The sequence below is a fragment of the Ursus arctos genome, unplaced genomic scaffold, assembly GCF_023065955.2.
Source record: "Ursus arctos isolate Adak ecotype North America unplaced genomic scaffold, UrsArc2.0 scaffold_18, whole genome shotgun sequence".
NCBI lineage: Eukaryota > Metazoa > Chordata > Mammalia > Carnivora > Ursidae > Ursus > Ursus arctos.
In genome coordinates, this window is record NW_026622852.1 from 51,123,602 (window position 1) to 51,149,052 (window position 25,451).

At 38.6% G+C, this 25,451-nt stretch overlaps 1 protein-coding gene across 7 annotated transcripts in view; it reads left to right on the top strand.

Annotated features, from left to right (window-relative positions):
* GAPVD1 (GTPase activating protein and VPS9 domains 1) overlaps positions 1-25,451 on the top strand; it is a 75,624-nt gene that overhangs the window by 33,658 nt on the left and 16,515 nt on the right. For 2 of the 7 annotated variants that reach the window (XM_026513960.4, XM_057313758.1), the window contains exons 4-17: positions 337-423; positions 1,765-1,899; positions 2,044-2,233; positions 5,607-5,767; positions 8,293-8,422; positions 10,148-10,273; positions 12,095-12,268; positions 14,110-14,250; positions 15,321-15,455; positions 15,930-16,049; positions 20,684-20,761; positions 20,880-21,250; positions 22,221-22,308; positions 23,314-23,394. In XM_026513960.4, coding sequence (XP_026369745.3) covers positions 337-423; positions 1,765-1,899; positions 2,044-2,233; positions 5,607-5,767; positions 8,293-8,422; positions 10,148-10,273; positions 12,095-12,268; positions 14,110-14,250; positions 15,321-15,455; positions 15,930-16,049; positions 20,684-20,761; positions 20,880-21,250; positions 22,221-22,308; positions 23,314-23,394 — 2,017 coding nt within the window. The remainder of the gene's footprint in view (positions 1-336; positions 424-1,764; positions 1,900-2,043; positions 2,234-5,606; positions 5,768-8,292; positions 8,423-10,147; positions 10,274-12,094; positions 12,269-14,109; positions 14,251-15,320; positions 15,456-15,929; positions 16,050-20,683; positions 20,762-20,879; positions 21,251-22,220; positions 22,309-23,313; positions 23,395-25,451) is intronic. The other 5 variants (XM_026513961.4, XM_048223119.2, XM_026513962.4 and 2 more) reach the window with 5 other exon arrangements.

Below are 25,451 nucleotides of genomic sequence, written 5' to 3' on the forward strand. Positions count from 1 at the left end.
TTAACTTCAAGTAGTTTGAATCAACTTTTGCAAGTGAATTTAAAAATTTCTAAATGTATGAAAAGTATATCAAACAAAGGTGTTATATTTTTATTTCATATTGTCAATATAATGTTAAAGTAAAATTTTCTATTGTCTAGTACTCTTAATCTAAATATAGTAAAAGCTGATGTAGAGAAGATACACATTTAATTTGGGACCCTACTTTGCATGCCTGGTCAGGTGGTGTAAATATTATTATGAATCAGCTTTTTAGACTAGAATGGCAGCACTTTCATAGAGCACAATTTGTAAGTATCTATAGCCTGTGTCTCCGACCACTGCTTTGGGTTGCAGGTTGGCCGCCTTTTGCAGCAGTTGGCAATGACCGGCTCTGAAGAGGGAGATCCCCGGACAAAGAGCAGCCTTGGAAAATTTGACAAAGTAAGAATGAATACTATCTCGTGTGAAATACCATTTATAGAAAATTTTACCAAAGTATTAGTGAACTTAACTATTGTCTTTATTAAATCTTGTCCTTTAATTTATTAAGAATAAATTAAAAATTCTTTTCAGTTATCCCCGGTATAGCTATAGAGAATACAACATTTAAAGGAAGATGTCACTAAAGATTACTAATTCTTACTTACTGAAGCGTTGAGGAGATGCCACTGTAATGAGAGCCAAAGAGCTATTAAGATTGTTTCACTTTAAAAATTTGATAAGGCGAGGCTGCTGGCTCAGTCGGTAGAGCATGCAACTCTTGATCTCGGGGTTGGAGTTCCAGCCCCATGTTGATGTCGAGATTACTTTAAATATTTTATTTATTTATTTATTTATTTATTTATTTATTTATTTAAGAGATTGAGAGAGAGGGAGAGTGTGCACATGCAGGCAGGGGGAAGAGCAGAGGGAGGAGGAAAGAATTTCAAGCAGACTCCATGTTAAGTGCAGAGCCCCACATGGGGCTCGATCCTATGACCCCGAGATCCTGACCAGAGCAGAAACGAGGAGTCCAGTGAGCTGCCCAGGCTCACTGGTTGTAGAGATTACTTAAAAAAAAAAAAAGAAAAGAAAAGTCTTTAAATAAATAGGGTGGCTCAATCGGTTGAGTGTCTGACTCTTGGGTTCTGTTTAGATCAGGACCTCAGGGTCCTGAGATTGGCCCAAGTCAGGCTCTGCACTCAGCCGCGAGTCTGCTTTAGAGTCTTTCCCTGTCTCTCTCCTTCTGTCCCTCCCCACTGAGTGCGTGTGTGCACACATACATACACTCTCTCTCTCCCTCTAAAATGGATGAATAAATCTTTGAATAAATAAATAGTTTAATTTAAAAAATCACTAAAGCAAATCAGCAATAATTATCTAATTTTAAGTGTATTTCATAAATATGTTTTACGGCATTGTTCAGTTAAATTAGATTTTAATCATATTTGAGTAGGCTATACATTCAGCCCTATTTAAAATTCAGAGGTTATATAGTGAAATTCCACTTTCACCTCTGATCTCTAACCTTTATTTCCTCCCCAAAAGGTTCTTGATGTTCTCAGTCTTTCATGTTTTCTTCAAGAGGTTTATATGTATACAAGCAAATTGTTTGTTTCATGTACCAGAATTTCATGGAAACAATTCTATGTCAATTCAAAAAGAGTTTAATTTTTTCAGTGTTGGGTTTAATATAATTTTCAGGAAGAAAACCTTTTTGCATGCTTGTCTACCTTAATTAGAAATTTTGTTCCCTTATTTTAAAGAGGAATTATCTCACTGTGATCTTTTCTTGTTTAACAGAGCTGTGTTGCTGCTTTTCTTGATGTTGTGATTGGGGGCCGTGCAGTGGAGACCCCTCCAATGTCCTCCGTTAATCTTCTGGAAGGATTGAGCAGAACTGTGGTTTATATAACCTATAGTCAGCTTATTACTCTGGTAATAGCTTTATTCTTTAATAGGATTTTCTCAAAAGTCATTTATCGAAGCATGGGCAGAGTCATAGATGAGTACATCGTGTGAGGAATAGATATTGTTTTGAAAAATTGATCTTACTAGTTAATGTCCTTTTACCTTTGCCAGGTGAATTTCATGAAGAGTGTGATGTCTGGAGATCAACTGAAAGAAGATAGGATGGCTCTTGACAATTTATTGGCAAACCTGCCCCAGGCAAAGCCGGGAAAAAGCAGCAGTTTGGAAATGACTCCCTATAATACTCCTCAGCTGTCTCCAGCAACCACTCCAGCAAATAAAAAGAATCGATTGCCTATAGGTAAAGAGCATTTCTCATATTTGGGCTTTCCCTTAAATTTAGTATTTTTTTTATTGGCCTTTACTTACTGCTCAGTGTTTTGGAATATGGTTTTAAATAATTTGGGAAACCTTTCTCTTTGTGTTGACTGATACTAATACAATTTTTAAAAATTGCACCAATTAGTTAAGGTTTATGAGTAGGCTTTAACTTTATCTAGACATACTTTTCATAATTAATTGAGATCATGCCACCTACAGTATACTTTGTTTATATTTTAGTAACTTTTTTGGGAAAATTTGGCAGTGTCAGTATTTGAATTATGTAACCCTGTCATTTCTTCAAAGTTCTAAATAATATAATAAAACAATAACTTAGAGGTTTCTGTCAGTAAAGTTGAAAATAGTTAAATTTTTCCATATTATTATTATTAATCTTTTATTAGGGGAGCTAAGGTATCTTTGTTATTTGCTAAAGTAAAGGTTTCATTTTGTTTTGTCAAGTTTATTTAAGAATTGGGTTTAAGTTTTATTCACTTAGTAAACATCTGTTATCCATACACACACACACACACACACACACCCACACACACACAAATTGAGCCTTACCATGTTCTCTGTACCAGACTCTGGATGAGCACTTTATAGATGTTGTTTCACTTAATTTATGCAAAAAATCCTTGCAAAAGGAGTAGTTATAATCACTGTCCTGCATGGGGGTGCTGTGTGTAGGCACTGGGGATACAAAGAGCATTAGGATATGCTGTTGCTCTGGTAGTTGCTGATAGTCTAGTTGGGGAGAATAAGAGGAGACCAGTTGCCGTCATTATACTGTGTCTGATGGAGATAAGCATGCATGGAGCCTTATGGGGCGCCCATGTTGGTCAGGTGTTGATGGTGTCAGGAGAAGATCCTGGAGACAGTGAAGCTTATACTTTCTTTTGAAGGATGAATGGGAGTTAGACAAAGTAGACAAGAGAGGGAGAAAAAGAGTATTTAGACCAAGGGAGCAATGTTTTAGTGCCAATTTTTTAATGCAAATGAGGAGCACAGCAACAGTGAACATGAGTAGTTACTTTATTTTATACATTTTGAAGAATGGGATTTCGTTTTTAAACTTCCATGAGCTGACTTGTTAAGAACTACCAGTTTCTTAAAATTAATCCATCTTACATTTAACATAATATGGAATAATATCATCAAGAATATGACATATTCTTCAAGTCTTTCATCATCTCAATATATCAATTTTCAGAATTAGAAATAGAAAAAAGATGAAGTTTGACACTCAGTGATTTTTAAAAAATACTTATTTGCTTATCTTGGAGTGGGAGCACACGAACAGGAAGGGGGCAGAGGGAGAGAGAGAGAAGCAGACTCCCCACTGAGTGTGGAGCCTGATGTGGGGCTCGATCTCACAACCGTGAGATCACAACCTGAACCGAAATCAGGAGTTGGGCACTTAACCAGCTAGCCATCCAGGTGCCCCAACACTCAGTGATTTTTAGTATTATAGCCTATTTGCACTTTTTTAACATGAAGAAATAAATGATTTTTAGTAAATCAGAGATTTTTTTCCTCCATTATTCACTCCTGTACATTAGTTCTTTCATTTCGTGTCATCTAGAAGTATCATTAAATATGGGTATAATGGAAAGTAAATTTCAGGTGTTTGCCCACTATTACTTTGTGTAGTCATATGACCTGGTCATTGAATTTATTTCATATTTTTAAAAAATGTGTCCATTATTCAGAGGGTTGATTTTCTTTCTGTTTAACGCTTTCGCAACCCAGGACAACAGTTAGCAGCCATCACTGCCTGGGATTCCTCAGCCACCAATCTTACTGCTCATATTACTCTAGTAACCCCATTTGGTGGGTAATAGGCTGTTCTTCCTCTTCTTATATAACTTTCATTTAAGAAATAGTCTATGAAAGTGTGTTCCATGTGCATGTTGCTTTTGCTTTATGTAAATTGCTACATGGATTTTGATTACTTGCATTTTTATAAATTATAAGGTTTGTTGCTTAAGATTCATGTAGTTGTTCATGAAATTGAATTTAAGTTCACAGTTCAGTAGAAGACAGTAAGGGAGGGTCAGCAAATAAAGGTGGGAGGGAGCCTGTGTTCGACTTTTGGAAATTGATGTGTGCTCTGAATTTTGAAAGTAAGAGTGATTAAGTAAGAGTGAACAGATCTACATCACTGTGTAGAGAGGACTCTTCTTTTCCTCTCTATCTTTTCTTTTTTTTAAGATTTATTTATTAGAGAGAGAGTGTGTGCACACACGGGGGGAGGGGCAGAGGGAGAAGGAGAGGGAAAGAATCTCAGCAGACTCGGGAACTTGGGATTGTCTGAGTGCAGAGTTTGACATGGGGCTCAGTCCCACAATCCTGAGATCATGACCTGAGCCAAAACCAAGAAACTAAGAGTCGGAGGCTCAACCGACTGAGCCCCCAGGTGCCCCAAGAGGATTCTTTATATTTGTCTTCAGGTAGGTCAGCTTTCACTCAAAGTGAAGTTGAAAGACTTTTGTTACTAAAAGAGGGTTTTTGCTTTGTGTCTGTACTTTTGATTGTTTTGCACTGAAGTAGAATTTCTATTTAATATTCTTGTTGTACTGAATTTTGTTGCCCTCTGAAAGAAATTTGAAACTTATTACAGAAGACTTAAACTCATAGAGAAATTGTCAAACTATCTAGACCTTTCAAGTTCTTATAAGATGTGTAGGTTGATTATTTTAGAAAAAAGTATTACTTGTTTACTTATAGAAAAAAGCACCCCCAAATAATTAGATTTTTCATTAATTTAGAATGTTTCTATAAAGCAGAAGGGAAATTTATATTCAAACATAGGGAAGTCTTTTTTCCTGCATTTTTGGAAGGAGATTAGTACATTTCAGGAATATCAATGTGTTTTCAAAAACTGATTCTGATTTTGTCAATGGTTGTCCAATTAGCATATGTTACTTTATATGGCTATTGGATTTCTATATGAAATTTTCTGATGCTTGTAAGTTTGGTGGAAGTTGAATCATTTTATAGGAGAAATAGTTGAAGTTCTCTCGATAAGAAATAAGGTGGTGCTCTTCTTGTCACCCCAGGTCTTAAGCTGAGAGATGTGTTTGTTGTTCTGCAGGTGTGCTCATCCTTGTGTCACTCACTGTCAGGTGCACATAGACTATCAGTTTTGAAGGAGAATCTGTGTCAGTCATCGGTAGAGTAACTGGGAAGATGTAGGGTTTTTTTTAAAATTCATATTTTCTCACCACTTTTTTTTTGTGCATGCGCAAATGTCCTACATTACTAGAAGATACATTTTTGTATTTACTGTACCATTTTCTTCATCGTGTCTTATTTTCTAAACTATCATATTTGAAAAAATTTTTTATTAGCAGCTCGAAGTAGAAGCCGCACCAATGTGCTAATGGACTTACATATGGACCATGAAGGATCATCTCAAGAAACCATCCAGGAAGTACAGCCAGAAGAGGTGTTAGTGATTTCCTTAGGGACAGGTCCCCAACTCACTCCAGGGATGATGTCGGAAAATGAGGTATGAATTTATTGTTACATTTAACTTATAGCCATCAATATTAAGGAATTAGGTTCCTTTTTTTTTAAATTCCTGGTCTCTTGCTTCTGTAAGTCAATATGCATTTAATGAGTGCATTAAATGCCAAACTCCCTGTGCACAGTTCTGGGGGCTTTTCACATCAATACATTGATAGCACGATGGTTGATGATTAGGTCTACGCCAAAAGGAATTTTCCTCGTAGTATAGAAGAGACAGGAAGCCGGGAAATTGTAGTATGGAAATTGAGACGACTTTTCCAGTGACTTGTAGGAAATGTTTTTTGTTTTTCTTTCTAATGATATACTAGTGGTATTCCTGCTTTAAAAAGCCAGGTATTCTTTAGAAATACTTTCTGTTCTTTGGTTGGTTAGGAAGAAATGGAAGACAGAACTGAAAAGAAAACTAAGGAAGTAAAATATTTTGAAGAAATGGACTTGGGGTGTGGGCATCACTTTTAAGATATTTGTAAACAGAAGAGCTTGGGACAGAGGCAAAAAGAATGAAGAAATCAAAAAGAAGCATCATTTTATACTCAACAGGGACACTTATTAGTCAAGAAAACCTATTCCTGACCTGGGACGAAGGGACCAGTTATAGTGGTCGATGAAGTGATGATAGTGGTCAGTACAGCTGTGTTTGGAACTGTGGCATGACCCTTAGGAAAGAGTTCTGTCCACACACACACATACACACACACACACATAAATGAGCTGGCAAAAACTGTCAGAATCAACTTGTTAGGAACTCTGGAATGTAATAAACGTACAACATCTAGGGGAGTGTTGAATGAGGAAGAACAGTTGCTGAGTTTCAGGCAGAGCGCTCTGTGGCATTTTACCTTCCCCTGTTAACCTTCTGCCGGCTCCCGGCTCTGGCAGCCTAGAAGACAGCAGCCTGCATTCCTGTGCAAGGAAGTCTCTTCATTGTGGTATGGGCCTTTTGTTTGCTGTTAATCTTATCATTCTCTAGGCCTTTAGATAGATTTTTCCTGAAGATTCTTTGTACATTGCTCACTATGATTTTAAGGATCCAAGTTATCTTAAACATTCAAAATGTAAAATTTGCATGTCTGCATTTAATTTCAAGCAAATAGGAAAATAATTCCATTTTTATTTATTTGTGAGGGAGGGAGGGGGAGAGAGAGAGAGAATCTTTTTTTTAAGATTTTATTTATTTGAGAAAGAGAGCAGGGGGAGGGGAGAAGGGTCATTGAGAGAGGGAGAAGCAGACTCCCCGCTGAGCAGGGAGCTGGACATGGTCCTCGATCCCAAGACCCTGAGGTCATGACCTGAGCTGAAGGTAGGACACTTAACCTACTGAGCCACCCAGACGCCCTGGGAGAGAGAGAATCTTAAGCAGGTTCCACACTCAGTGCAGAGCCAGACATGGGGCTCCATCTCACAATCCTGAGATCATGACCTGAGCCAAAATCAAGAGTCGGACACTTAACCAGTTGAGCACCCAGGCACCCCAAAATTTTTCTGTTTTTAAATGGCTTTTTAAAAGTATCATGAATAAAGATATAGAGCCACTGAAAAAAACAGGGCCAAAACAGCACCTATAGGTTTTGGGTTTTTAAATTTTTCTTCCTTTTAAGTGAGGATACTATTCTCCTTCATATTCTGCCAACACCAGGATCCTGGTGTCTGTGATACTGAGTTCCAGGTGTGCTTAAAACATGCTGTTTGTTTCAGCAAAGCACTTAGTTCTTCATTAGGGTGGAGATACATGTTTACAGCTGAGTTGTGAGGCTTGTGTGGAGTGAAAAGTAATTCTGTTATTTGGAAGTCATCTAACAAATAGAAATTTTATAAAAAGGCCGTTGGCTCTAAGCTAGAGATGGCTGTGAAGTCATGCTTCAGCTTCTGGTGTGGACTTTTGTGGCTGCGTATATGGTGATCAAGGCAAGGTTCAAACTGGATTGATTGAATTCTGGTGCCTACAGGATAATTTGTTCCTATGTTTTCTTCTGTTAAATTAGCTTATTAACGTTTGAAAAAATGTAAATTTTTTGTCATTTTGCCATGCAGAATGCTTTCTGTGCGTTTTTTTATTTAATCCTCAGCAACTCCATGGCATGCATACCGTTACCATGACTCTTTTATAGATAAAGAAGCTTAAATCACCCAAGATTACGTAGTTGGCACATGGCAGAGCCAGAAGGACCGGACTTCTGATTCCAAAGCCTTTTGATTCTTATGATGCTACCCATTGCTCACTGATACCCGATTGCCTGTTCAGTCTCTGATACCGGGTGATGGAAAGGCATAGGTTCACTTTTTTTTTAAACTGATCTACTTTTATTCTAAAGGTACTTAAAATCTTGATCAGAATCTTGTGAATGGGTTTTTAGTTAAAAATGAGAATTTAAGATTGAAAAGAAATATGCGTTTGTTGTGGTCTGTTTTCATATCAGTAATCTTCCAGTTCTGATAAACCAATGGCATTTTATTTTTTATTTTTAAATTTTTATTTATTTATTTTTTTGGCGTTTTATTTTTCAGGTCCTAAACATGCAACTTTCAGATGGAGGACAAGGAGATGTCCCCGTTGATGAAAACAAACTCCACGGTAAACCTGATAAAACCTTGCGCTTTTCCCTCTGCAGTGATAATCTGGAAGGAATATCTGAAGGTGAAGGGTTACTTCATTCAAAGAGTTGTGTGATTCAAGTAATACTTTGTTTTGTGATCTTTAAAGGAGCCTTATAAATTATAATTATACCATCTGTTCCTCTCCCTGAGGACAGTAATGAAGTTTTCCTCTAATGATCTTGAACAGTTGGCTATAAAGATTGTTTCTGGAATAAATTAAGATTGCAAGAAAATTTAAAGAGAAAAAAAGAAAAAGATTGTGAGACCTTTGATCATACAAAATGGAGAAGATATAAGTCTTCATTGAGACTTGAATAATGCCAAGTTTCTCTAGTATTGATTAATGTATACCCAGCTTATGGAGCTCCTTTAGAGGGATATAGTGCATGTCTAAATGGGAAAAATGGACAGACTCACTAGTATTTCAGGATGTTGTATATACTTTTAATGTTCTGTATTTCATTATTCACACGCACCTTTATGAAGCAGGAAGATGCAGTGGAAATGGGAATAAAATTAGAAAATTAAAATCGTAGATTGTGAAGTGAGAATTTGTCACTTCATGTATGAGGACAAACTTTTTTTAATGAAGAAAGTTGAGTTTGCTATCATTTTAAACAAAACGTAGTAACTTTTCCTTTTTCTCCAACTTTTTAGAACAGAAGTAATGTACATTCATTCTAGGAAATGCAGAAAAGAAATGGAATCATCTGTAATTTTACCATTCTATTTCTTTAAGTAGGCTCCACAGCCAGTGTGGAGCCCAGCATGGGGCTTGAATTTTTGACCCTGAGATTAAGACCTGAGTTGAGATCAAGAGTTGGATGCTTAACTGACTGAGCCACCCAAGTGCCCCTACCATTCTACTAATAACAGCATTTTGGTTTATTTATAGCAAAAGTAGGTTTATGTTGTTTTGTAACCCTTTTTTGTTTAACAGTGTAACAGTGACATTTCCCTTTGTAATTTAACATTCTTAAATAACTTAGGCTCTAAATGTTTTTTTTTCTTTAACTTCAGGTGGGCATGATTATTTAAACATTCTTGTATGATTAAACATAGAGTGTTTCTACTTTTCAAGCATTATAAAAAGCCCTTCGACAAGCGACCTTAGATGAATTTTTGAATTGTTTCCTAGGATAAATTCCTACAAGCACAAGTGCTGGCTTAAAGAACGTGTGTATTTTTAAGGTACAGATGCAGTATTAAAAGCACCTTGGGACACCTGGGTGGCTCAGTACATTAAGCGTCCCACTCTTGATTTTGGCTCAGGTCATGATCTCAGGGTCGTTAGATTGTGCCCTGCGTTGGGCTCCATGCTGGGCATGGAGCCTTCTTAAGATTCTCTCCCTCTGCCCCTACCCCCATAAAAAAATTTTTTTAAAGCACCTTAATATAAAAATAAATACATAAAGAAAAGCACCTTGGGGCACCTGGGTGGCTCAGTCAGTTAAGCATCTGGCTCTTGATTTCAGCTGAGGTCATGATCTTAGGGTTGTGGGATCAAGCCCCGCGTCCTGTCCTGCTCTGGGCTCAGCAGGGAGTCTGCTTGAGATTCTCTCCCTCTGCCTCTCCCCGTGCTCCCTGCTTGCATACTCTCTCTATCTCAAATACATACATACATACATTCATACATACATACATACATATAAATAAATAAATAAATGCACCTTAATAAGTCTTCAGTCTGTTATCAAGGCATGAAAAGTTGCATGGTGTCTCGTGACTTTTAAAAAGTTCACTCACAGTATAAACATTTCTCTAGGTCCGTCAAATCGCTCCAATTCAGTATCCTCTCTAGACCTGGAAGGAGAGTCTGTATCAGAACTTGGAGCAGGACCTTCTGGGAGTAATGGAGTTGAAGCTCTACAGCTATTAGAGCATGAGCAAGGTAAAGTGAAGTTGAACACAGTCGCACAAGTAGCAAAGAACTTACCTGGCTGCAAGATAAACTGTGTTTTCCATGTAGGTTGGCTGTTCAGTAAAAGAATAAATTTAAGTTGATTACATAATGACCATTAAACTTGCATTTATTCATAGTTCTTTCAGTTCTTAACCATGTTTAATTGGCAAATGAATTTTTTAGGTTTGTTACATAGAATAATTAAAACGAATTGCTTGACTTCTATAATATTCATTTCTGTAATATTGAAATTTTAAGGGATACAAAGATCAATACTTGGGATTAAAGGAACTTAGAATATGGAGAGGATGGTATACAAATGTCTAAAAGTGTTGTAAAAGTGCCTTGGCAGTTCCGAGTGAGAGATACATGTAGTTGGAAGTATAGGAAAAAGCTTAGTGGAAGAAAATGCTAGCCTGAAGGCCCGGCTTGCATTGCATTGGCAGAAACTAAAGATGAGGCATTGTAGGTGAAGGACCAGAATAGTGTAAGCAGGTCAGGGAAGTGTGAAACCATAGTACTTACTCAGGAACTATCAAGTAGGGGAATAGTGTGGGGTAAAAATTGAAAAGTAGATGGATCCCTGTTGTGCTTTAGGAAGATTAATTTGAAAAAGTTCTTTGGATTTGTTCATTTAAAGATCACTGGTGGCCTTTGAGGGAGTGTTGAGGGCAGATTGCAGATCAGCTGGGTCTGAGGCAATATTCTGAGACCTGAATGGGCAAAAAAATTACCTGGGAAACTAAAAAAAAAAAACACAAAAAAACACTTCCCATGTCTCATTTCTAGAAATCCTGGTGCAGGTCATTTTCAGAAAGGAAAAGAGCATTGCCAGTTGGGTTATGTGTGGCTTGAATAAAAGTAGTATTTTACTGCATTAGTTTGTCATATCAGGATTAAATTTTCTGCAAATAAGAGAGAAACCTAAATTAGTAGTTTAAGACAGAAGTTGAAAGAATATCATGTAACAAGCCCTCTAGGTGATTCTAATGTAGGGGGTTGGTAGTCTGCATTTTGTGAACACTAGGTTAATAAATTGAGACAGATTATAGACTGCTTTACTCATTTAGTCAAGAGAAGAGAGAAAACTCTAATATCAGGGGGATGTATTCAAGTCAAATGAAAAAATATTTTACTATGGGTTTATCAGTTAATTATTGCCAGAGTAATTGCTACATAACAAACCACCTCAAAACTTAATGACTTAAGTCCACAAACATTTATTTGTGCTCTCAAGTCTGTGGGTAAGCTGGGTGGTTCTGATTTAGACTAGGCTGACTCATGTATCTGCAGTCACCGGTGGTTGATTAGGGAGCTCTGCTAATCTTAGCTGGGGGACGGTAGGTCAATGAGGAGCTGGCTGCTCTAGGATGACCTTTACTTTGTTCCATGTGGCGCCTCATCCACCAGCAGGCTAGCTGAAGCTTGTTCTCATGGCAGAAGCCAGGGTGAAAAAGAGGGCAAAAGTTTATAAGGTCTTTTGAGGCCTAAGCCTTGAAACCGGCACACTTTTTCTTTACTCTTTTGGCTAAAATGAGTAACGAGGACTGTGCACAATACACAGAGCGGGGAGTATATCCCAGTTTTTTGTCAGAGTCACACTGCAGAGGTTGCCCCAGTTAACTTACCAGAAATGGGGGTACATACGCTGAGCTTAGTTCAGAGAGGGGAAACACTACATCTATAGGAGGATAATTCATGTTTTGGTATTGCACGCTCAGTGTTAGTGATAAAATCCGTATCTTTAAAGTTGATTAAAAAAAATAGCTGTGGTGTCATTTTTAAAGTACAAAATTCTGTTTTTGGTAGCTACAACACAAGATAATCTTGATGATAAGCTAAGGAAGTTTGAAATACGTGACATGATGGGACTGACAGATGACAGAGATATATCAGAAACAGTGAGTGAGACCTGGAGTACAGATGTCTTGGGAAGTGATTTCGACCCTAACATTGATGAAGATCGCTTGCAAGAGATTGCAGGTAACTGCTGTTTAATTTCTCTGGAAGATTGCTGTTTAGTTATTTATATCCACCTCTCCTTCATGAGTGGGGACTTCAGCCTCTGACAGGCAGACTGGGAAGCTGAGATAACTGTAGGTAACAAGGCCCTTGTGTCTTTTTTTCTTTACCTAAACATAGGTGGTGTTTTTCCCTACCTGCACTCAGCTCCCCCTCCACTGCCAAAAGAGAAAAACCAGTTTTCTGACTTAGCTTCTTGTTTTCAGGGCACAGTATATATTCTTAGAATATTCTTTTTGAGACTAAACACCTTACCTGAAGATGAAAATTCTTACAGATTATAGCCATAAAATCTTTCAGAATAATAGAATACTGAGATTCTCTAAAAATTGAATTTAAGAGGGCGCCTGGCTGGCTCACTCAGTGTAGAGCGTGCGACTCTTGATCTCAGGGTTGTGAGTTGAAGCCCCATGTTGGGCGTAGAGCTTACTTTAGGAGAAAAAAAAAAAAAAGAATTTTCTTCTGGAAGGACTCATTCAGTTCCAAAGAGTGACTAGTTTTTTCTTTTTTCTTTTTTAAATATCAAGTTTATTGAGGTACAATTTACATATTTTAAAATTCACCCTCTTTTTTTTTTTAAAGATTTTATTTATTTATCCGACAGAGATAGAGACAGCCAGCGAGAGAGGGAACACAAGCAGGGGGAGTGGGAGAGGAAGAAGAAGGCTCATAGCGGAGGAGCCTGACGTGGGGCTCGATCCCATAATGCCGGGATCACGCCCTGAGCCAAAGGCAGACGCTTAACCGCTGTGCCACTCAGGCGCCCCTAAAATTCACCCTCTTTAGGATACTGTTCTGTGAGTTCTGAGAGATTTCGTACAGTCCTATAAGCAGCATCTTCATTTTCTCTTTAAATCATGGAACGTTCCAGGCAAATACAAGTGAGAACAATGAACTCTGTGTACCCGTCATTCAGCTTCAACTATTACACGCACAGACGTGGCCAGTTTTGTCTCATGTCTTCTCCCACTGCCCTTTTACCCTGTCCCCCTGTTATGTTTAGGCAAGTTCCAAACGTTATTTTATTTGTAATTATTTTATGATAATCTTTGAAAGGTAACTTTCACCAGTAACCTTTGCCAAAAGTTTTTTATGCACTGCAGTGGAATTGTTCTTTTGTTAGGCGTAATCAGATGTCCTGGAGCGTTCTGAACTTGAGTATTTCTCACAGGGGGGTATAATAACGTTTAATCCTTTCTATTTGTATTTTTAAGTAGTGTAAACAGATTTCTTAATTGGTTTTGCATTACTTTGTTTCAGGTGCCAAAGTAGTATTTTTCCTGGCAGAAAGCTCTGTTTGAGCAATGAGCTGTATTTGCAGTTGAATGCCTGCTACAGAGATGTGTATTTTCCTGCAAATATATTTTATTGCTCTGAATATGTGGCAAATGTGCCAGAAGAAAACATATTTGGCCAGTATAACTTTCTGTAGTTAAGTGTCTCTGAGTGTTTTTAATCCCTGTGAGGACTATACATTTTAGGTATTTAAGGACACATGTAAAAATGTGCTACAAAACCAAGATGAAAGCTAGTCGAAATGACTTGACCTAATGATGGATGTTTTCTCTATGGGGAGTCCAAGGTGAACAGGAGGAAACTGAGAAAAAGAAGCTTGTGCCATTGTGATCAAAGTGGGAAATCTGTGTTTTTAGGGGTGCTATTGAAATTACACTTACCTTGGCTTCCTTCTTGTGGATAGAGTAGAGACTGCGTTAGTTTAACTAGTGTTTAGCCCTTCTCCATTATCACTGCTCTTTCCATCAGGATCTTCATTAACCCTTTGCTCCCCACTGGTTATACAGGTGCAGCAGCAGAGAACATGTTAGGCAGTTTACTGTGCCTGCCAGGTTCAGGGTCAGTGCTTCTTGACCCCTGCACTGGTTCTACCATATCAGAGACAACAAGTGAAGCTTGGAGTGTAGAGGTATTGCCAAGTGACTCAGGTTAGTATGCCGTCATTGTTTGCTTTTTGATTTGCACAGAAGTTTTAAATGTAAGGTATCTTAATTTCTAAATTATGTACATTTTGTCAAGTATGACGCAACCATATTACTAAGAATTTCAGATGGGCTCTTAGGGCATTTTCTTTCCATCAAGAAAAAATGCAGTGTTGGATGACATAGGCTAAGATGCCAGTTGCTTTTTGACTCTGTGTTCAGTTACTTGTAAGCATTTGTTAGCAACTCACCGGAGTTCTGTGTGGACCACTGAGGTCTGTATCTCCCACTGACTCATCCCAAGATAGGAATAGCAGTACAGCTTGAACCCTGAGCGGTTGGATGCATGGTAAGCATGCCTAGATTCTCATCCCAGGGAGAACCTGACCCTTTAAAAGATATATATTTTCGAAATGTACTGAAATTGAGACTGGAGTCCTGAGAATTGTTTTGTGCAGGATTGTTATAAATGTATATAAAGTGTTTTTGTATTTTCTCTTTTCTTAAGTATTGCATTTCTCCTTTTTTTTTCTGATTATGAAGATAGAACTTGGCTTTCAATTAAATGTCAACTACTAGAATGCAAATTTAAGTAGCTGTGTGTCTGAATTACATTCTGTATGCTCTACCTGGTTCAGGGATAATTAAGTGATTCTGGTATGTGCTTGATAATACTAATGCACTCAGACATGCTGACCTTTACATAAGGAGACCGTAGGATTAGCTTACCATCTATTGAGTGCCCGTAGGAGTTATATTTTAAAAATGTTTGGTTTAATGTGAAGCTCTTCTGTATTCTCTTGTTGAGTTCACTTGCTAACCAGCAGCATATTTTATGAGATTAGTGATCTACAGGCAGAGCTTCACCTTTGTACAACAAACTGGCCATATTGGAATGAGAATCACAACCTCAGCTTCTTTAACACTCAGTCTAACCAACTTTGCTGGCCCCGACTTAGGAATCTGTTCACAATGATTTCATTCACCCTCTGGTAGCTTTCCTCATGTGGGTCACAAGCTGAAACTTTGGCATGCTAACAGAATCACTAATGCGGCACCTCATGTCTTCTGTTTAGAGGCACCGGATCTAAAGCAGGAGGAGCGTCTACAAGAGCTGGAGAGCTGTTCTGGACTAGGTAGCACATCTGATGATACAGATGTCAGGGAGGTCAGTTCCCGCCCCAGCACACCAGGCCTCAGTGTTGTGTCGGGTATGTCTGTCTTGTTTTAAGGAATAAGGATTGCAAGGTGTGCTCCCACCTCTCCCTTTATAAAGTTGATAACAAAGAGATATGTTTTATTTAAGAGTTGAGGAATTTCCAGGAAATAAAATTATTTCCGTGGGACCTTATATCTATGAGAACTTAACGTGTGGCTTTATAGAGCCTGTTGAAGTAATTGGCAGACAGTCTGTGTGTGTTCCCTCTCTAATTCTCTCTGTTCTTGGTGGCCTCTGCTACTGTATTTAGATACCACATACTTGTGATTGATTATGTTGTACAAATCAAGGTAAGCATATTTAGGCGATAGTACAATAAAGGATATGATAGTAAACATCTCACACGTGTAGCACTGGGACAAAAATTTTTGGGAATATTTACATTTCTCCAAACTTCATATACTTTTTGTGTGGTTATTTTGTTCTTCTTGCTATTTATTTTTTACTTTATTTATTCATTTTAAAGGCATAAGTGCAACCTCCGAGGATATTCCCAATAAGATTGAAGACCTGAGATCTGAGTGCAGCTCTGATTTTGGGGGTAAAGATTCTGTCACTAGTCCAGACATGGATGAAGTAACTCATGGTAAGAAGAGATGAGAATGACTTAAAAATGATCACATTCACAGGTGAAACTGGCAGTCTTATACTTTTGCTGGTGATAATATCAGTTTATAGAGCACTTTGGGGCATAATTTGGCAGTACGTGTGTAAGGCCTTGGAAATTCACAAACCAGGGGTGCCTGGGTGGTTCAGTCAGTTAAACGTTCGATTCTTGGCTTCAGCCCGGGTCTTGATTTCAGGGTCGTGAGTTCAGGCCGTGTGTTGGGCTCCATGCCCAGGAGCCCACTTAAAAAAAAAGAGGGCACCTGGGTGGCTCAGTTGGTTAAGCGGCTGCCTTCAGAGCAGGGCATGATTCCCAGGGTTCTGGGATCGAGCCCCGCATCGGGCTCCCTGCTCAACAGGGAAGTCTGCCTCTCCCTCTCCCATCTGCCTCTCCCCCTGCTCATGCTCTCTCTCACTCTCTCTCAAATAAATAAATAAAATCTTAAAAAAAAAAAAAGAAAATTCACAAACTAAATTTGGTTCATTTAGTCCACTTTAGAAATCAGTCATCAGGAAACCATTCCATGTATGCAGAAAGTCTTATGTTCTCTGTAGCATTTATATTCATGTTCTTCATAACATTTATATAGGCAGAAAAATGAGAGACAACCTAAGGGTTGAAAAATAGAATTGCTAAGTGAATTTTGATGCACCCACTCATAATTTATGTGGCTGTGTTTTGTTTTTGTTTTGCGGCTGTTTTTTTAAAATCCTTTAAAGCATATGAAATAACTTGAGGGGCGCCTGGGTAGCGCAGTTGGGGCACCTGGGTAGCGTAGTCGTTAAGCGTCTGCCTTTGGCTCAGGGCGTGATCCCGGCGTTCCGGGATCGAGTCCCACATCGGGCTCCTCCGCTGGGAGACTGCTTCTTCCTCTTCCACTCCCCTGCTGTGTTCCCTCTCTGGCTGGCTGTCTCTCTGTCATGTAAATAAATAAAATCTTAAAAAAAAAAAAAAAACTTGAAACTCTAGAAATACTAGATCATAGTGTCTCTTGGAAAATTTATCCCAAAGAATTTCATATATAAAATAATAAAACATTAAAAAACCTATCATAGAGAAAGCACAGGAAAGAAATACCAAAATGCGAGCAGTGGTTTTATGTACTGAGTACTGGGGTTTTAAATACTTTTTCTTTTTTATAAAAAAATGTTTTTTTTCTAAACCAGGATTTCTCATCCTCAATGCTATTAACATTTTGGGCCAGGTAGTTCTTTGTTACAGAGACGTGTTCTGTGCATTATAGGATGTTTAGTGGCATCTCTGGCCTCTACCAGGAAGACAGCAACCCCCTTCTTCCCCTGCAGTCGTGACAACCAAAAATGTCTCCAGATACTGCCAAATGATCCCTTGGGGAACAAAATAGCTCCATTTGAGAACCACTGTTCTAAATAAGCGATTTTTAGAGTATAGTCTCCATGGACCACGAAGGGCCCTTAAGACCCTTTTGGGGAGTGAGGGGTAATGAGGTCATACTGTTTTCATAGTAGTAAAAGGTTATTGTCCTTTTCACTATAGTGATATTTGCACTGATGGTGCACAAGCAAAGGTGGGTAAATTTGCTGGGGCAGGCCTTAGCGTGCAGCAAAACAGTGGTACCGAACTATTAGCCGCCACTATATTTTCTCGCAGTTAAAAAAGAAAGTTTTACATACGAATATCTTTCATGAAGCAGTAAAAATTATTTAATTATATCTTAACCCTGAGTACACGTCTGTTAAAAATTCTGAAGAAATAGGAAATATTCCTAATGCATTTCTACTGCAGTCTGAAATGTGAAATATCTCAAGGAAAAACACTTAGATGGTTATTGGAGCTGTGAGCTTAACTAGCTGTTTCTTCTCTTGTTTGTTTTCATGACACACCATTTTTACTGGAAAGAATGACTGACTGTAGTTATTCATATTTGGGTATTTGGCAGGCCTTTCTTGAAAATTAGCAAAGTGAGGCTATCACTTCAAGGAAAACAGCGGACAAAGAGTAGAGTTTGTTGCCAGTGATAAAATTCAGACCTTCAGATAAAAATGTGAATTTTGGAAAACTGTATCCACCTTCCTGAGCTTGACAGCTTTCTGATATTTAAAGACTTTTCGGATGAGATAGGTGGTTTTTTCTGATGAGAATGTGGCTTTTTGATACTACGTATTGAAATGTGTCAACATGTGGAGGATCTGCATATCTAATTGAAACAGTGTTTTCCAGGTGGTCAGTGCACGTGATGTAACAAAAATCATTTAAAGTGGAAGACAGACCAATTAATTTTGATGTAACAGAGTAAAAGTTCATTGATTTGGTTTCAGATTCCAAATTGTAGCCAACCTTTAAAAAACTAATCAAGATTTGGTGTCGTACCATAGAAGAATGTCCACAATTATCTGAGAAGGTTATTACAATATCTTCCCTTTTCCAACTACGTATCTGTGTGAGGCCAGCTTTATAGACTTCAATCAAAATATATATTGCAACAGATTGAAAGCAGAAGATCATATGAGAATCCAGCTCTGTTCTATTAAGCCGTACATGAAAGGAATTTGTAAAAATGTAAAACAGTGTCTGGCACTCTAATTGTTATTTTCTTATTTTGGAAAATAGTTATTTTTTCATTTAAAAGGGTTATTTGTATTACCATTTAACAGATATGTTTAAATGAACTAATATATAAATATATATTTGTTTTCAGTTTTAATTTATGATATGATAAGTATCAGAAGATATAACCAACATGTATAGGCTCTTTGGGGCAATAATATTTTAGAATGTAAAAGTGTCCTAAGACCAAAATTTTAGAACCAATATTCTAAGCTGCCTTTTATAATAATACACTATTTTTATAATTTTAATAGAGGAAGATAAATATATAGAACAAAAGAAAAAAAAGCATAAAATCAAAGTACTGTCATTCATTAGCATTAAAGAGTTCAGACTCAAAAAGTTTAGAGTAACTTTTTTTTTTTTTTTTTTTTGTAAGAGAGAGCATGGGGGGGGTGGGGGAGTAGGGGGGACAAAGGGAGAGAGAGAATCTTAAGCAGGGCTCAATCTTACAACCCTGAGATTATGACCTGAGCCAAAATCAAGAGTTGGATGCTTAACTGACTGAGCCACCCAGGTACCCCTAGAGGAACAGTTTCTTTTATATATTTGATGAGCTTCTGCATACTTACTACCTGTTTTAATATTTCTGATTTTGGTATGTAGACGTATGCTTGGAGGAGTCATTTTTATTTTTTTAAGATTTTTTTTTTTATTTATTCGACAGAGACAGCCAGCGAGAGAGGGAACACAAGCAGGAGGAGTGGGAGAGGAAGAAGCAGGCTCGTAGCGGAAGAGCCTGATGTGGGACTTGATCCCGTAACGCCGGGATCACGCCCTGAGCCGGAGGCAGACGCTTAACCGCTGTGCCACCCAGGCGCCCCTGGAGGAGTCATTTTTATTCCATAGCTGAGAGTAGTTTGAGTCCGTTTTGTGGTGTAATGTGGAAGTGTTCATTTTTGTTAGGAGTAGTTTTATAAATTGTCATTTGCTGAGAGCAGTATAAGAATTTCAAATTTTACAACTTTTTATTTATACTCCTTCTAGGTAATATTGCCCTTATTATTATTATTTTTTTAAGGTTTCATTTATTTGCGAGAGAGAAAGAGCACAAGCAGGGGGAGCGACAGAGAGAGGGAGAAGGAGGCTTGATGTGGAGCTCAGTCCTACGACCCTAGGATCATGACCTGAGCTGAAGGCAGACGCTTAACCGGCTGAGCCACCCAGGCACCCCTGCCGTTATTATTATTATTGTTAATACTATTTTTTGCCCTTATTTTTATAGGTGGAAGGAAGGTGAGGCTCGGCATTGTGACATTCTGAAAATTTTGATGATTTACATTTTTCGGCTCTACTCTTTGCATTAACTATAATACTATTTGGCCATTAAAAGTTATTAGCATGCGGATGCTAGACCACTTAAATATCATTAAAATCCATGTATGTAGATAAAAACATACAATGAATTTGAAGTAATCAGAATATGATATTTATTAGGTTCTCTTTTTTTCTGATATGCCCCTCAAGTTCTATTGATCAGAAAAGGAAAACTCGGGGTGCCTGGGTGGCTCAGTTGTTAAGCATCTGCCTTCGGCTCAGGGCGTGATCCCAGCGTTCTGGGATCGAGCCCCACGTCAGGCTCCTCCGCTGGGAGCCTGCTTCTTCCTCTCCCACTCCCCCTGCTTGTGTTCCCTCTCTCGCTGGCTGTCTCTCTCTCTGTCAAATAAATAAATAAAATCTTTAAAAAAAAAAAAAAAGGAAAACTGGGGGAGGGGGCGCCTGGGTGGCTCAATCAGTTGAGTGTCCAACTCTTGATTTCAGCCAGGTCGAGATATCAGGGTCATGAGATCAAGCCCTGTATGGGGCTTGAGCTGCGTATGGAGTCTGCTAAGGATTCGCTCTCCCTCTGCCCTTTCCCCATTTTGTGCACTCTCTTTCAAATAATAAGTCTTTAAAAAAAAAAAGAAAGAAAGAAAAGGAAAACTAGAATGGAAGAATGCTAGAACCTTTTTCACTGTGTAGAAACTCTTACTGAGTGATGAGTTCTGATTTGGTCTTGCACAAACAGTTTGCCTGTTTGTTTTTAGGCGCCCACCAGCTGACCTCTCCTCCTTCTCAGTCAGAGTCTCTACTTGCCATGTTCGATCCACTGTCTTCACATGAAGGTAAACTGGTCAAATGAGCTTTTTGACTCTTACAGAAGAACAGAGCCAAAACCCTTTGTTGATGCCTTTTTGGATCAGTTGTATCTCGGTTGCAAACTTTTTTTCCCCTGTGTTCTAGGGGCTTCTGCCGTGGTAAGGCCAAAGGTTCACTATGCCCGGCCATCGCATCCACCACCAGATCCCCCAATCCTGGAAGGAGCTGTGGGAGGAAATGAGGCCAGGTTGCCAAACTTCGGTTCCCATGTTTTAACTCCAGCTGAAATGGAGGCCTTCAGGCAAAGGCATTCTTACCCTGAGAGATTAGTTCGCAGCAGGAGCTCTGATATAGTATCATCTGTCCGGCGACCTATGAGTGACCCCAGCTGGAACCGGCGTCCAGGGAATGAAGAGCGAGAGCTCCCTCCAGCCGCAGCCATTGGTGCTACTTCTTTGGTGGCTGCACCTCATTCATCATCTTCATCCCCGAGTAAGGACTCCTCAAGAGGAGAGGTATGGGACACAGGCCATCTAGAAGCATTTTGCTAATCGTGGTCAGCTTTCGTGTTCTGTCTGCCTGGTTCTCTTGATGCGTGAAATTAACGTGGTATATATAAATCGAAGAGTAAGGATGGGCAGCAGTCATGATTAAAGATCTATCAGTCTAGTTTGTCCACAACTGTAACCCATGGGAAACCTGTACTATTTTGGTTTTGTAGTAATGTAATTTGCATTTTTATGACTCTTTGAACTTTTCTCCAAGCAATTTTGTATCTAATTTCATTTAAACCTCACAGTTTCCTTCTGAGATGAGAAATTAAATGATGTCTAAGGTCACCTGATAGGCTAGTAAAGGAACTATAGTCAGCTCTTTGACATGTGATTTTAATAACTCACTTTAATTGGTGATCAAAACATGAACTTTGAAGTTGCTTGCATCTGGGTTTGAGTCCCAGCTGTGCCCCATGCAGGCTTTATAACTTCGGGGAAGATAGGGAGATAACCTTTTTTAGTCCCTTATTTCTCATCTATAAAAAGGGCTTAATAGTATTATTTATTTCCTAAGGCTGCTGTGAGGTGTAAATGAAATACTACGTGTCCTTAACACTCAGTATTTGGCATACAGTCCATACTCACTTTTGTTATTACTACTGTGTCCTCTCTACTACCCCTCTAGACTTTATGTGTGTTGCGCTTACTCCTTCCAAAAGTATTTCTTGAGTGCGTACTCTATGCGAGGCTCTGTATTAAGGTTTTGGTTTAGTAACAGTAATGAGATAGTGCCTGCCCTCAGGCAGGTCCTAGTCTGGTGCTTAAAAGGTATACTTCCATGTTTCAGAAGTTGCCTGTACAGCAGTAAGAACAGTTTGGCTTTTAAGACAAACAAGAGTGGTTTTTGTATTTCACAGACAAACTGAAATCCTTTTCCTAGTAATTTATCCTGCTGTCCAACTCCAAATAAAGCATCAAACTTTTTCTACAGACTGAAGAACGCAAAGATAGCGATGATGAGAAATCAGACAGGAACAGACCTTGGTGGAGAAAACGTTTTGTTTCTGCCATGCCTAAAGGTAATTTTATAAAATATTAGAATTATATTAGCAACAAGAAGCAAAGCCCCCAAATCTCTTTCAGAGAGCCAGTATGTCAGCTCCTCTGTGAGGCTTGCTGGGCCTAAGTTTCTAGCCGTTTTGAGGGTAGAGAAAATGGTTTCACTCAGGTGAATGCTAAAGGCAGACCTTTAGAAATGATAGTTCTTGTTCTTTGCAGGAAGTGGTAGTGGTTTCATAAATGGAAGTCAGGCAGGTCACGGTTGTTTAAATATCGTATGCCATTAAGGTTAAACGTAGGACTTTTGACATATGTATTGCTAATAATTATTGCAGGAAAAAGGGATGCTACTGGTAATGAAACGTTGAAAATTCATCCTTTACATTCCTGGAGTAAACTTAAGCGCTTTTTTTATGTTTATGTTCATTAAGAATGTTTATATCCTGAATATATATTAGTGAGTGTTTATTTTGGAAGGCAGTTGTATAAAATTGTTTGCTTTTTTTTTTTTTTTTTTTAATAGCCTGGCATTGCAGCAATAGATATTGAGATTTGAGTTGGCAAAAGCATCTCTTCCTGCAAGGAGAGATCATCCAGGATTAAGGCTAGGGACTTCTTCCTAAGGCCTCTTCTCGGCACCATGGCGCTCAGGAGCTGAGGAGCACTGCTTTCAGCTGCACTCAAGCCCCCTTGATGAGGAGAAATTGAGGCTCAGAGCTTTGAATGTGTTGTTTTCGAGCAGCGGTTAAGAGGCAGTGGTTTTGATTTAGTCCCAACAGATTCGAATTAAATCATTCTTCCTGTGGCAGATGACCCCAAAGCAGATCCCGAAAGCTTCTTTAAGAACTTTCAATACTGTTGTAAGAATGATTGTCAGTTGACACTCAGGATTTCTTAGCTTTTAAACTTTTCACCTTCCTTTCACTTAGAAATGTTGGCACACCAGTTAATACTCCAAAATGACTGCTGTCTCCGAGTAGTGCAGTATGTTATGTGTCACACTACTGACTTTATTTAATTTCCAGCTCCTATACCATTTAGAAAGAAAGAAAAACAAGAAAAAGACAAAGATGATGTGGGGCCTGACAGATTCTCAACACTCACAGGTTTGTAGACCGTGGACTTCCTGGCTCCTTCATTCCCAGAGCACATATTTCATAGCACTGTTTCTTGGGCGCCGTAAGCGCTGCCTTTTTAGGAGAGCGTGTCTGTGTGTGTGCAGTGCGGAGTGTGTTCTTCAGAGCTCTGTGGCTTCCAGGTGGTGGCCGCAGTGAACCTGAGTGTGCTCTTCCTGCACACCGCCACTGCCATCCTCATCCTCATTATCATAGCTTCTGTTTATGATGAGGCCCCGGTGCTGAGCCTCTAGGCACACCCTACTACGCGACATCCCAATGGGACGAGGCCACATGGGGCCGTGTAGGAAAGTGTGGTGATGGTTTTAGTGCGATGCATGCCACATCTTTGGATCATTGATCACATAGCTTTCTCTAACGTTGATCATAGAATTCTAAATTGATTCCCATCTGTAGTTCTTGATTATTCAGGGTCACAGTGAAATGCTGTTCTACCTAATCATTTCCTTGTTTTCGTGAGAAAGTTTTCAAATAGTATCACAGATTTATAAACTTTACTAATTTTTTACAGCTTGAATCATTTTAACATTGCTATCTGACCCAAGGAAAACACAACTAGGGATGGGCTTCTTACCTTATTCAGCATTTGTGTTTTTGCAGCTTCTGTTGGGCACATTATGAAAGAGCACCCTTAAAGGAATGAGTTCGAGAAGTAGTGTTAATGACCCAACCTTGAGTTTGATAGCTTTGTACTATTTCCGATGGCTGTAGAGCATCTAGACCGGAAATTAATTTCTCACCTCTTTTTTTCTTATCTCGGTTTCCAACTATGTTATCCTACTAAATTAAAATGAAGATTTTTATTAAACAATGGTATAGGTTTCCAAAGAACATCCTCCTCAAATAGCTCACCGTAGTAGAGGTAGAATCCCATTTTAATGCACGTTGTTCTGGTATCTGGTTCCATGTATTTGGATGTATTTCCACGGTCTCTGGCATACATCCCTGCTTTATCTGGTGCAGTGACTCTCCTGGAACGAAGGGTTTTGAAGAGCAGGAGCTGCGTGTCCAGGCCAAGGTTCTCTGCTGAGAGCCGTCAAGCCTATCTTACTCAGTCAGCAAATACTTGTTGAACATCTGACTCATGCCAGGCACTGTGCTAAGTGTTGTGGTTATTCAGTCAAATCACATGACCCCTATTCTTCAGGGGCCTACAGTCTGATTGAGAAGAGTTGGAAACATATCTCTATTTTCTTACCATGTTCCTACTGTTAGACCACCACCAGTATTTATGGAGTGAAATACTCTTAATGAAATCTCATGTTTTATAATGTTGAATTAATAACTGGAGAAGTTATAAATTATTTTTTGCTTGTGTCTTTGGGCAAGCGTTTTTCTTGGTTCTTGGTGCCTAATCTAGAAGTTAAGTAGAGTAAGTTTTTTTCATAAGGTATTTCATTTTCTTTGTGTTTGATTCAAGCAATTTAGCTTCCCTACTAGTGCAGAAATTTCTGCCTAGTCCTAATTAATGATCTGTTGAAAATTATCATTAAATCAACTTTTAAATGATATGAAAGGAAATTTCTTGACAGTCTGTCCATAATGCAGTCACCCTAACTATCCTTTTTTTCATGTTCTTTCCCAATCTTTCCATATTTGTACATGGCTTTTCATGATTGAATCAGAGTATTGTGTAACTTTGTATTCTTCTTTTCCTAAACGTTATTTCATAAACCCTCTCCAGTTTCTAGTAGACATGGTTGGTTTTAATAATTTGTATTGGCTCACAGATAATCTGTCATATGATTTTATAGCATTGTGAATGTTCTCTTGCTTTTGGATACTTGAATTGTATCCGGTTTTTTATGGTGAAAATGGTGTTCACAGCTTTGTATATGTAGCATATTTTGTTTGTTTTCGTTACTTTCCTGGGATAAAATATTTAATGGCATAGAAATAAAGGTTATAAGCAACATTATAGCTTTCCCTGTGGTTAGCCAGTTTTATTGTTCCTTTTTCAGAATGCTCAACACCACTCAGAACCAATAGCAAAAAAGTACTTCCCCTCCAAAGAAAGATTTTGTAAT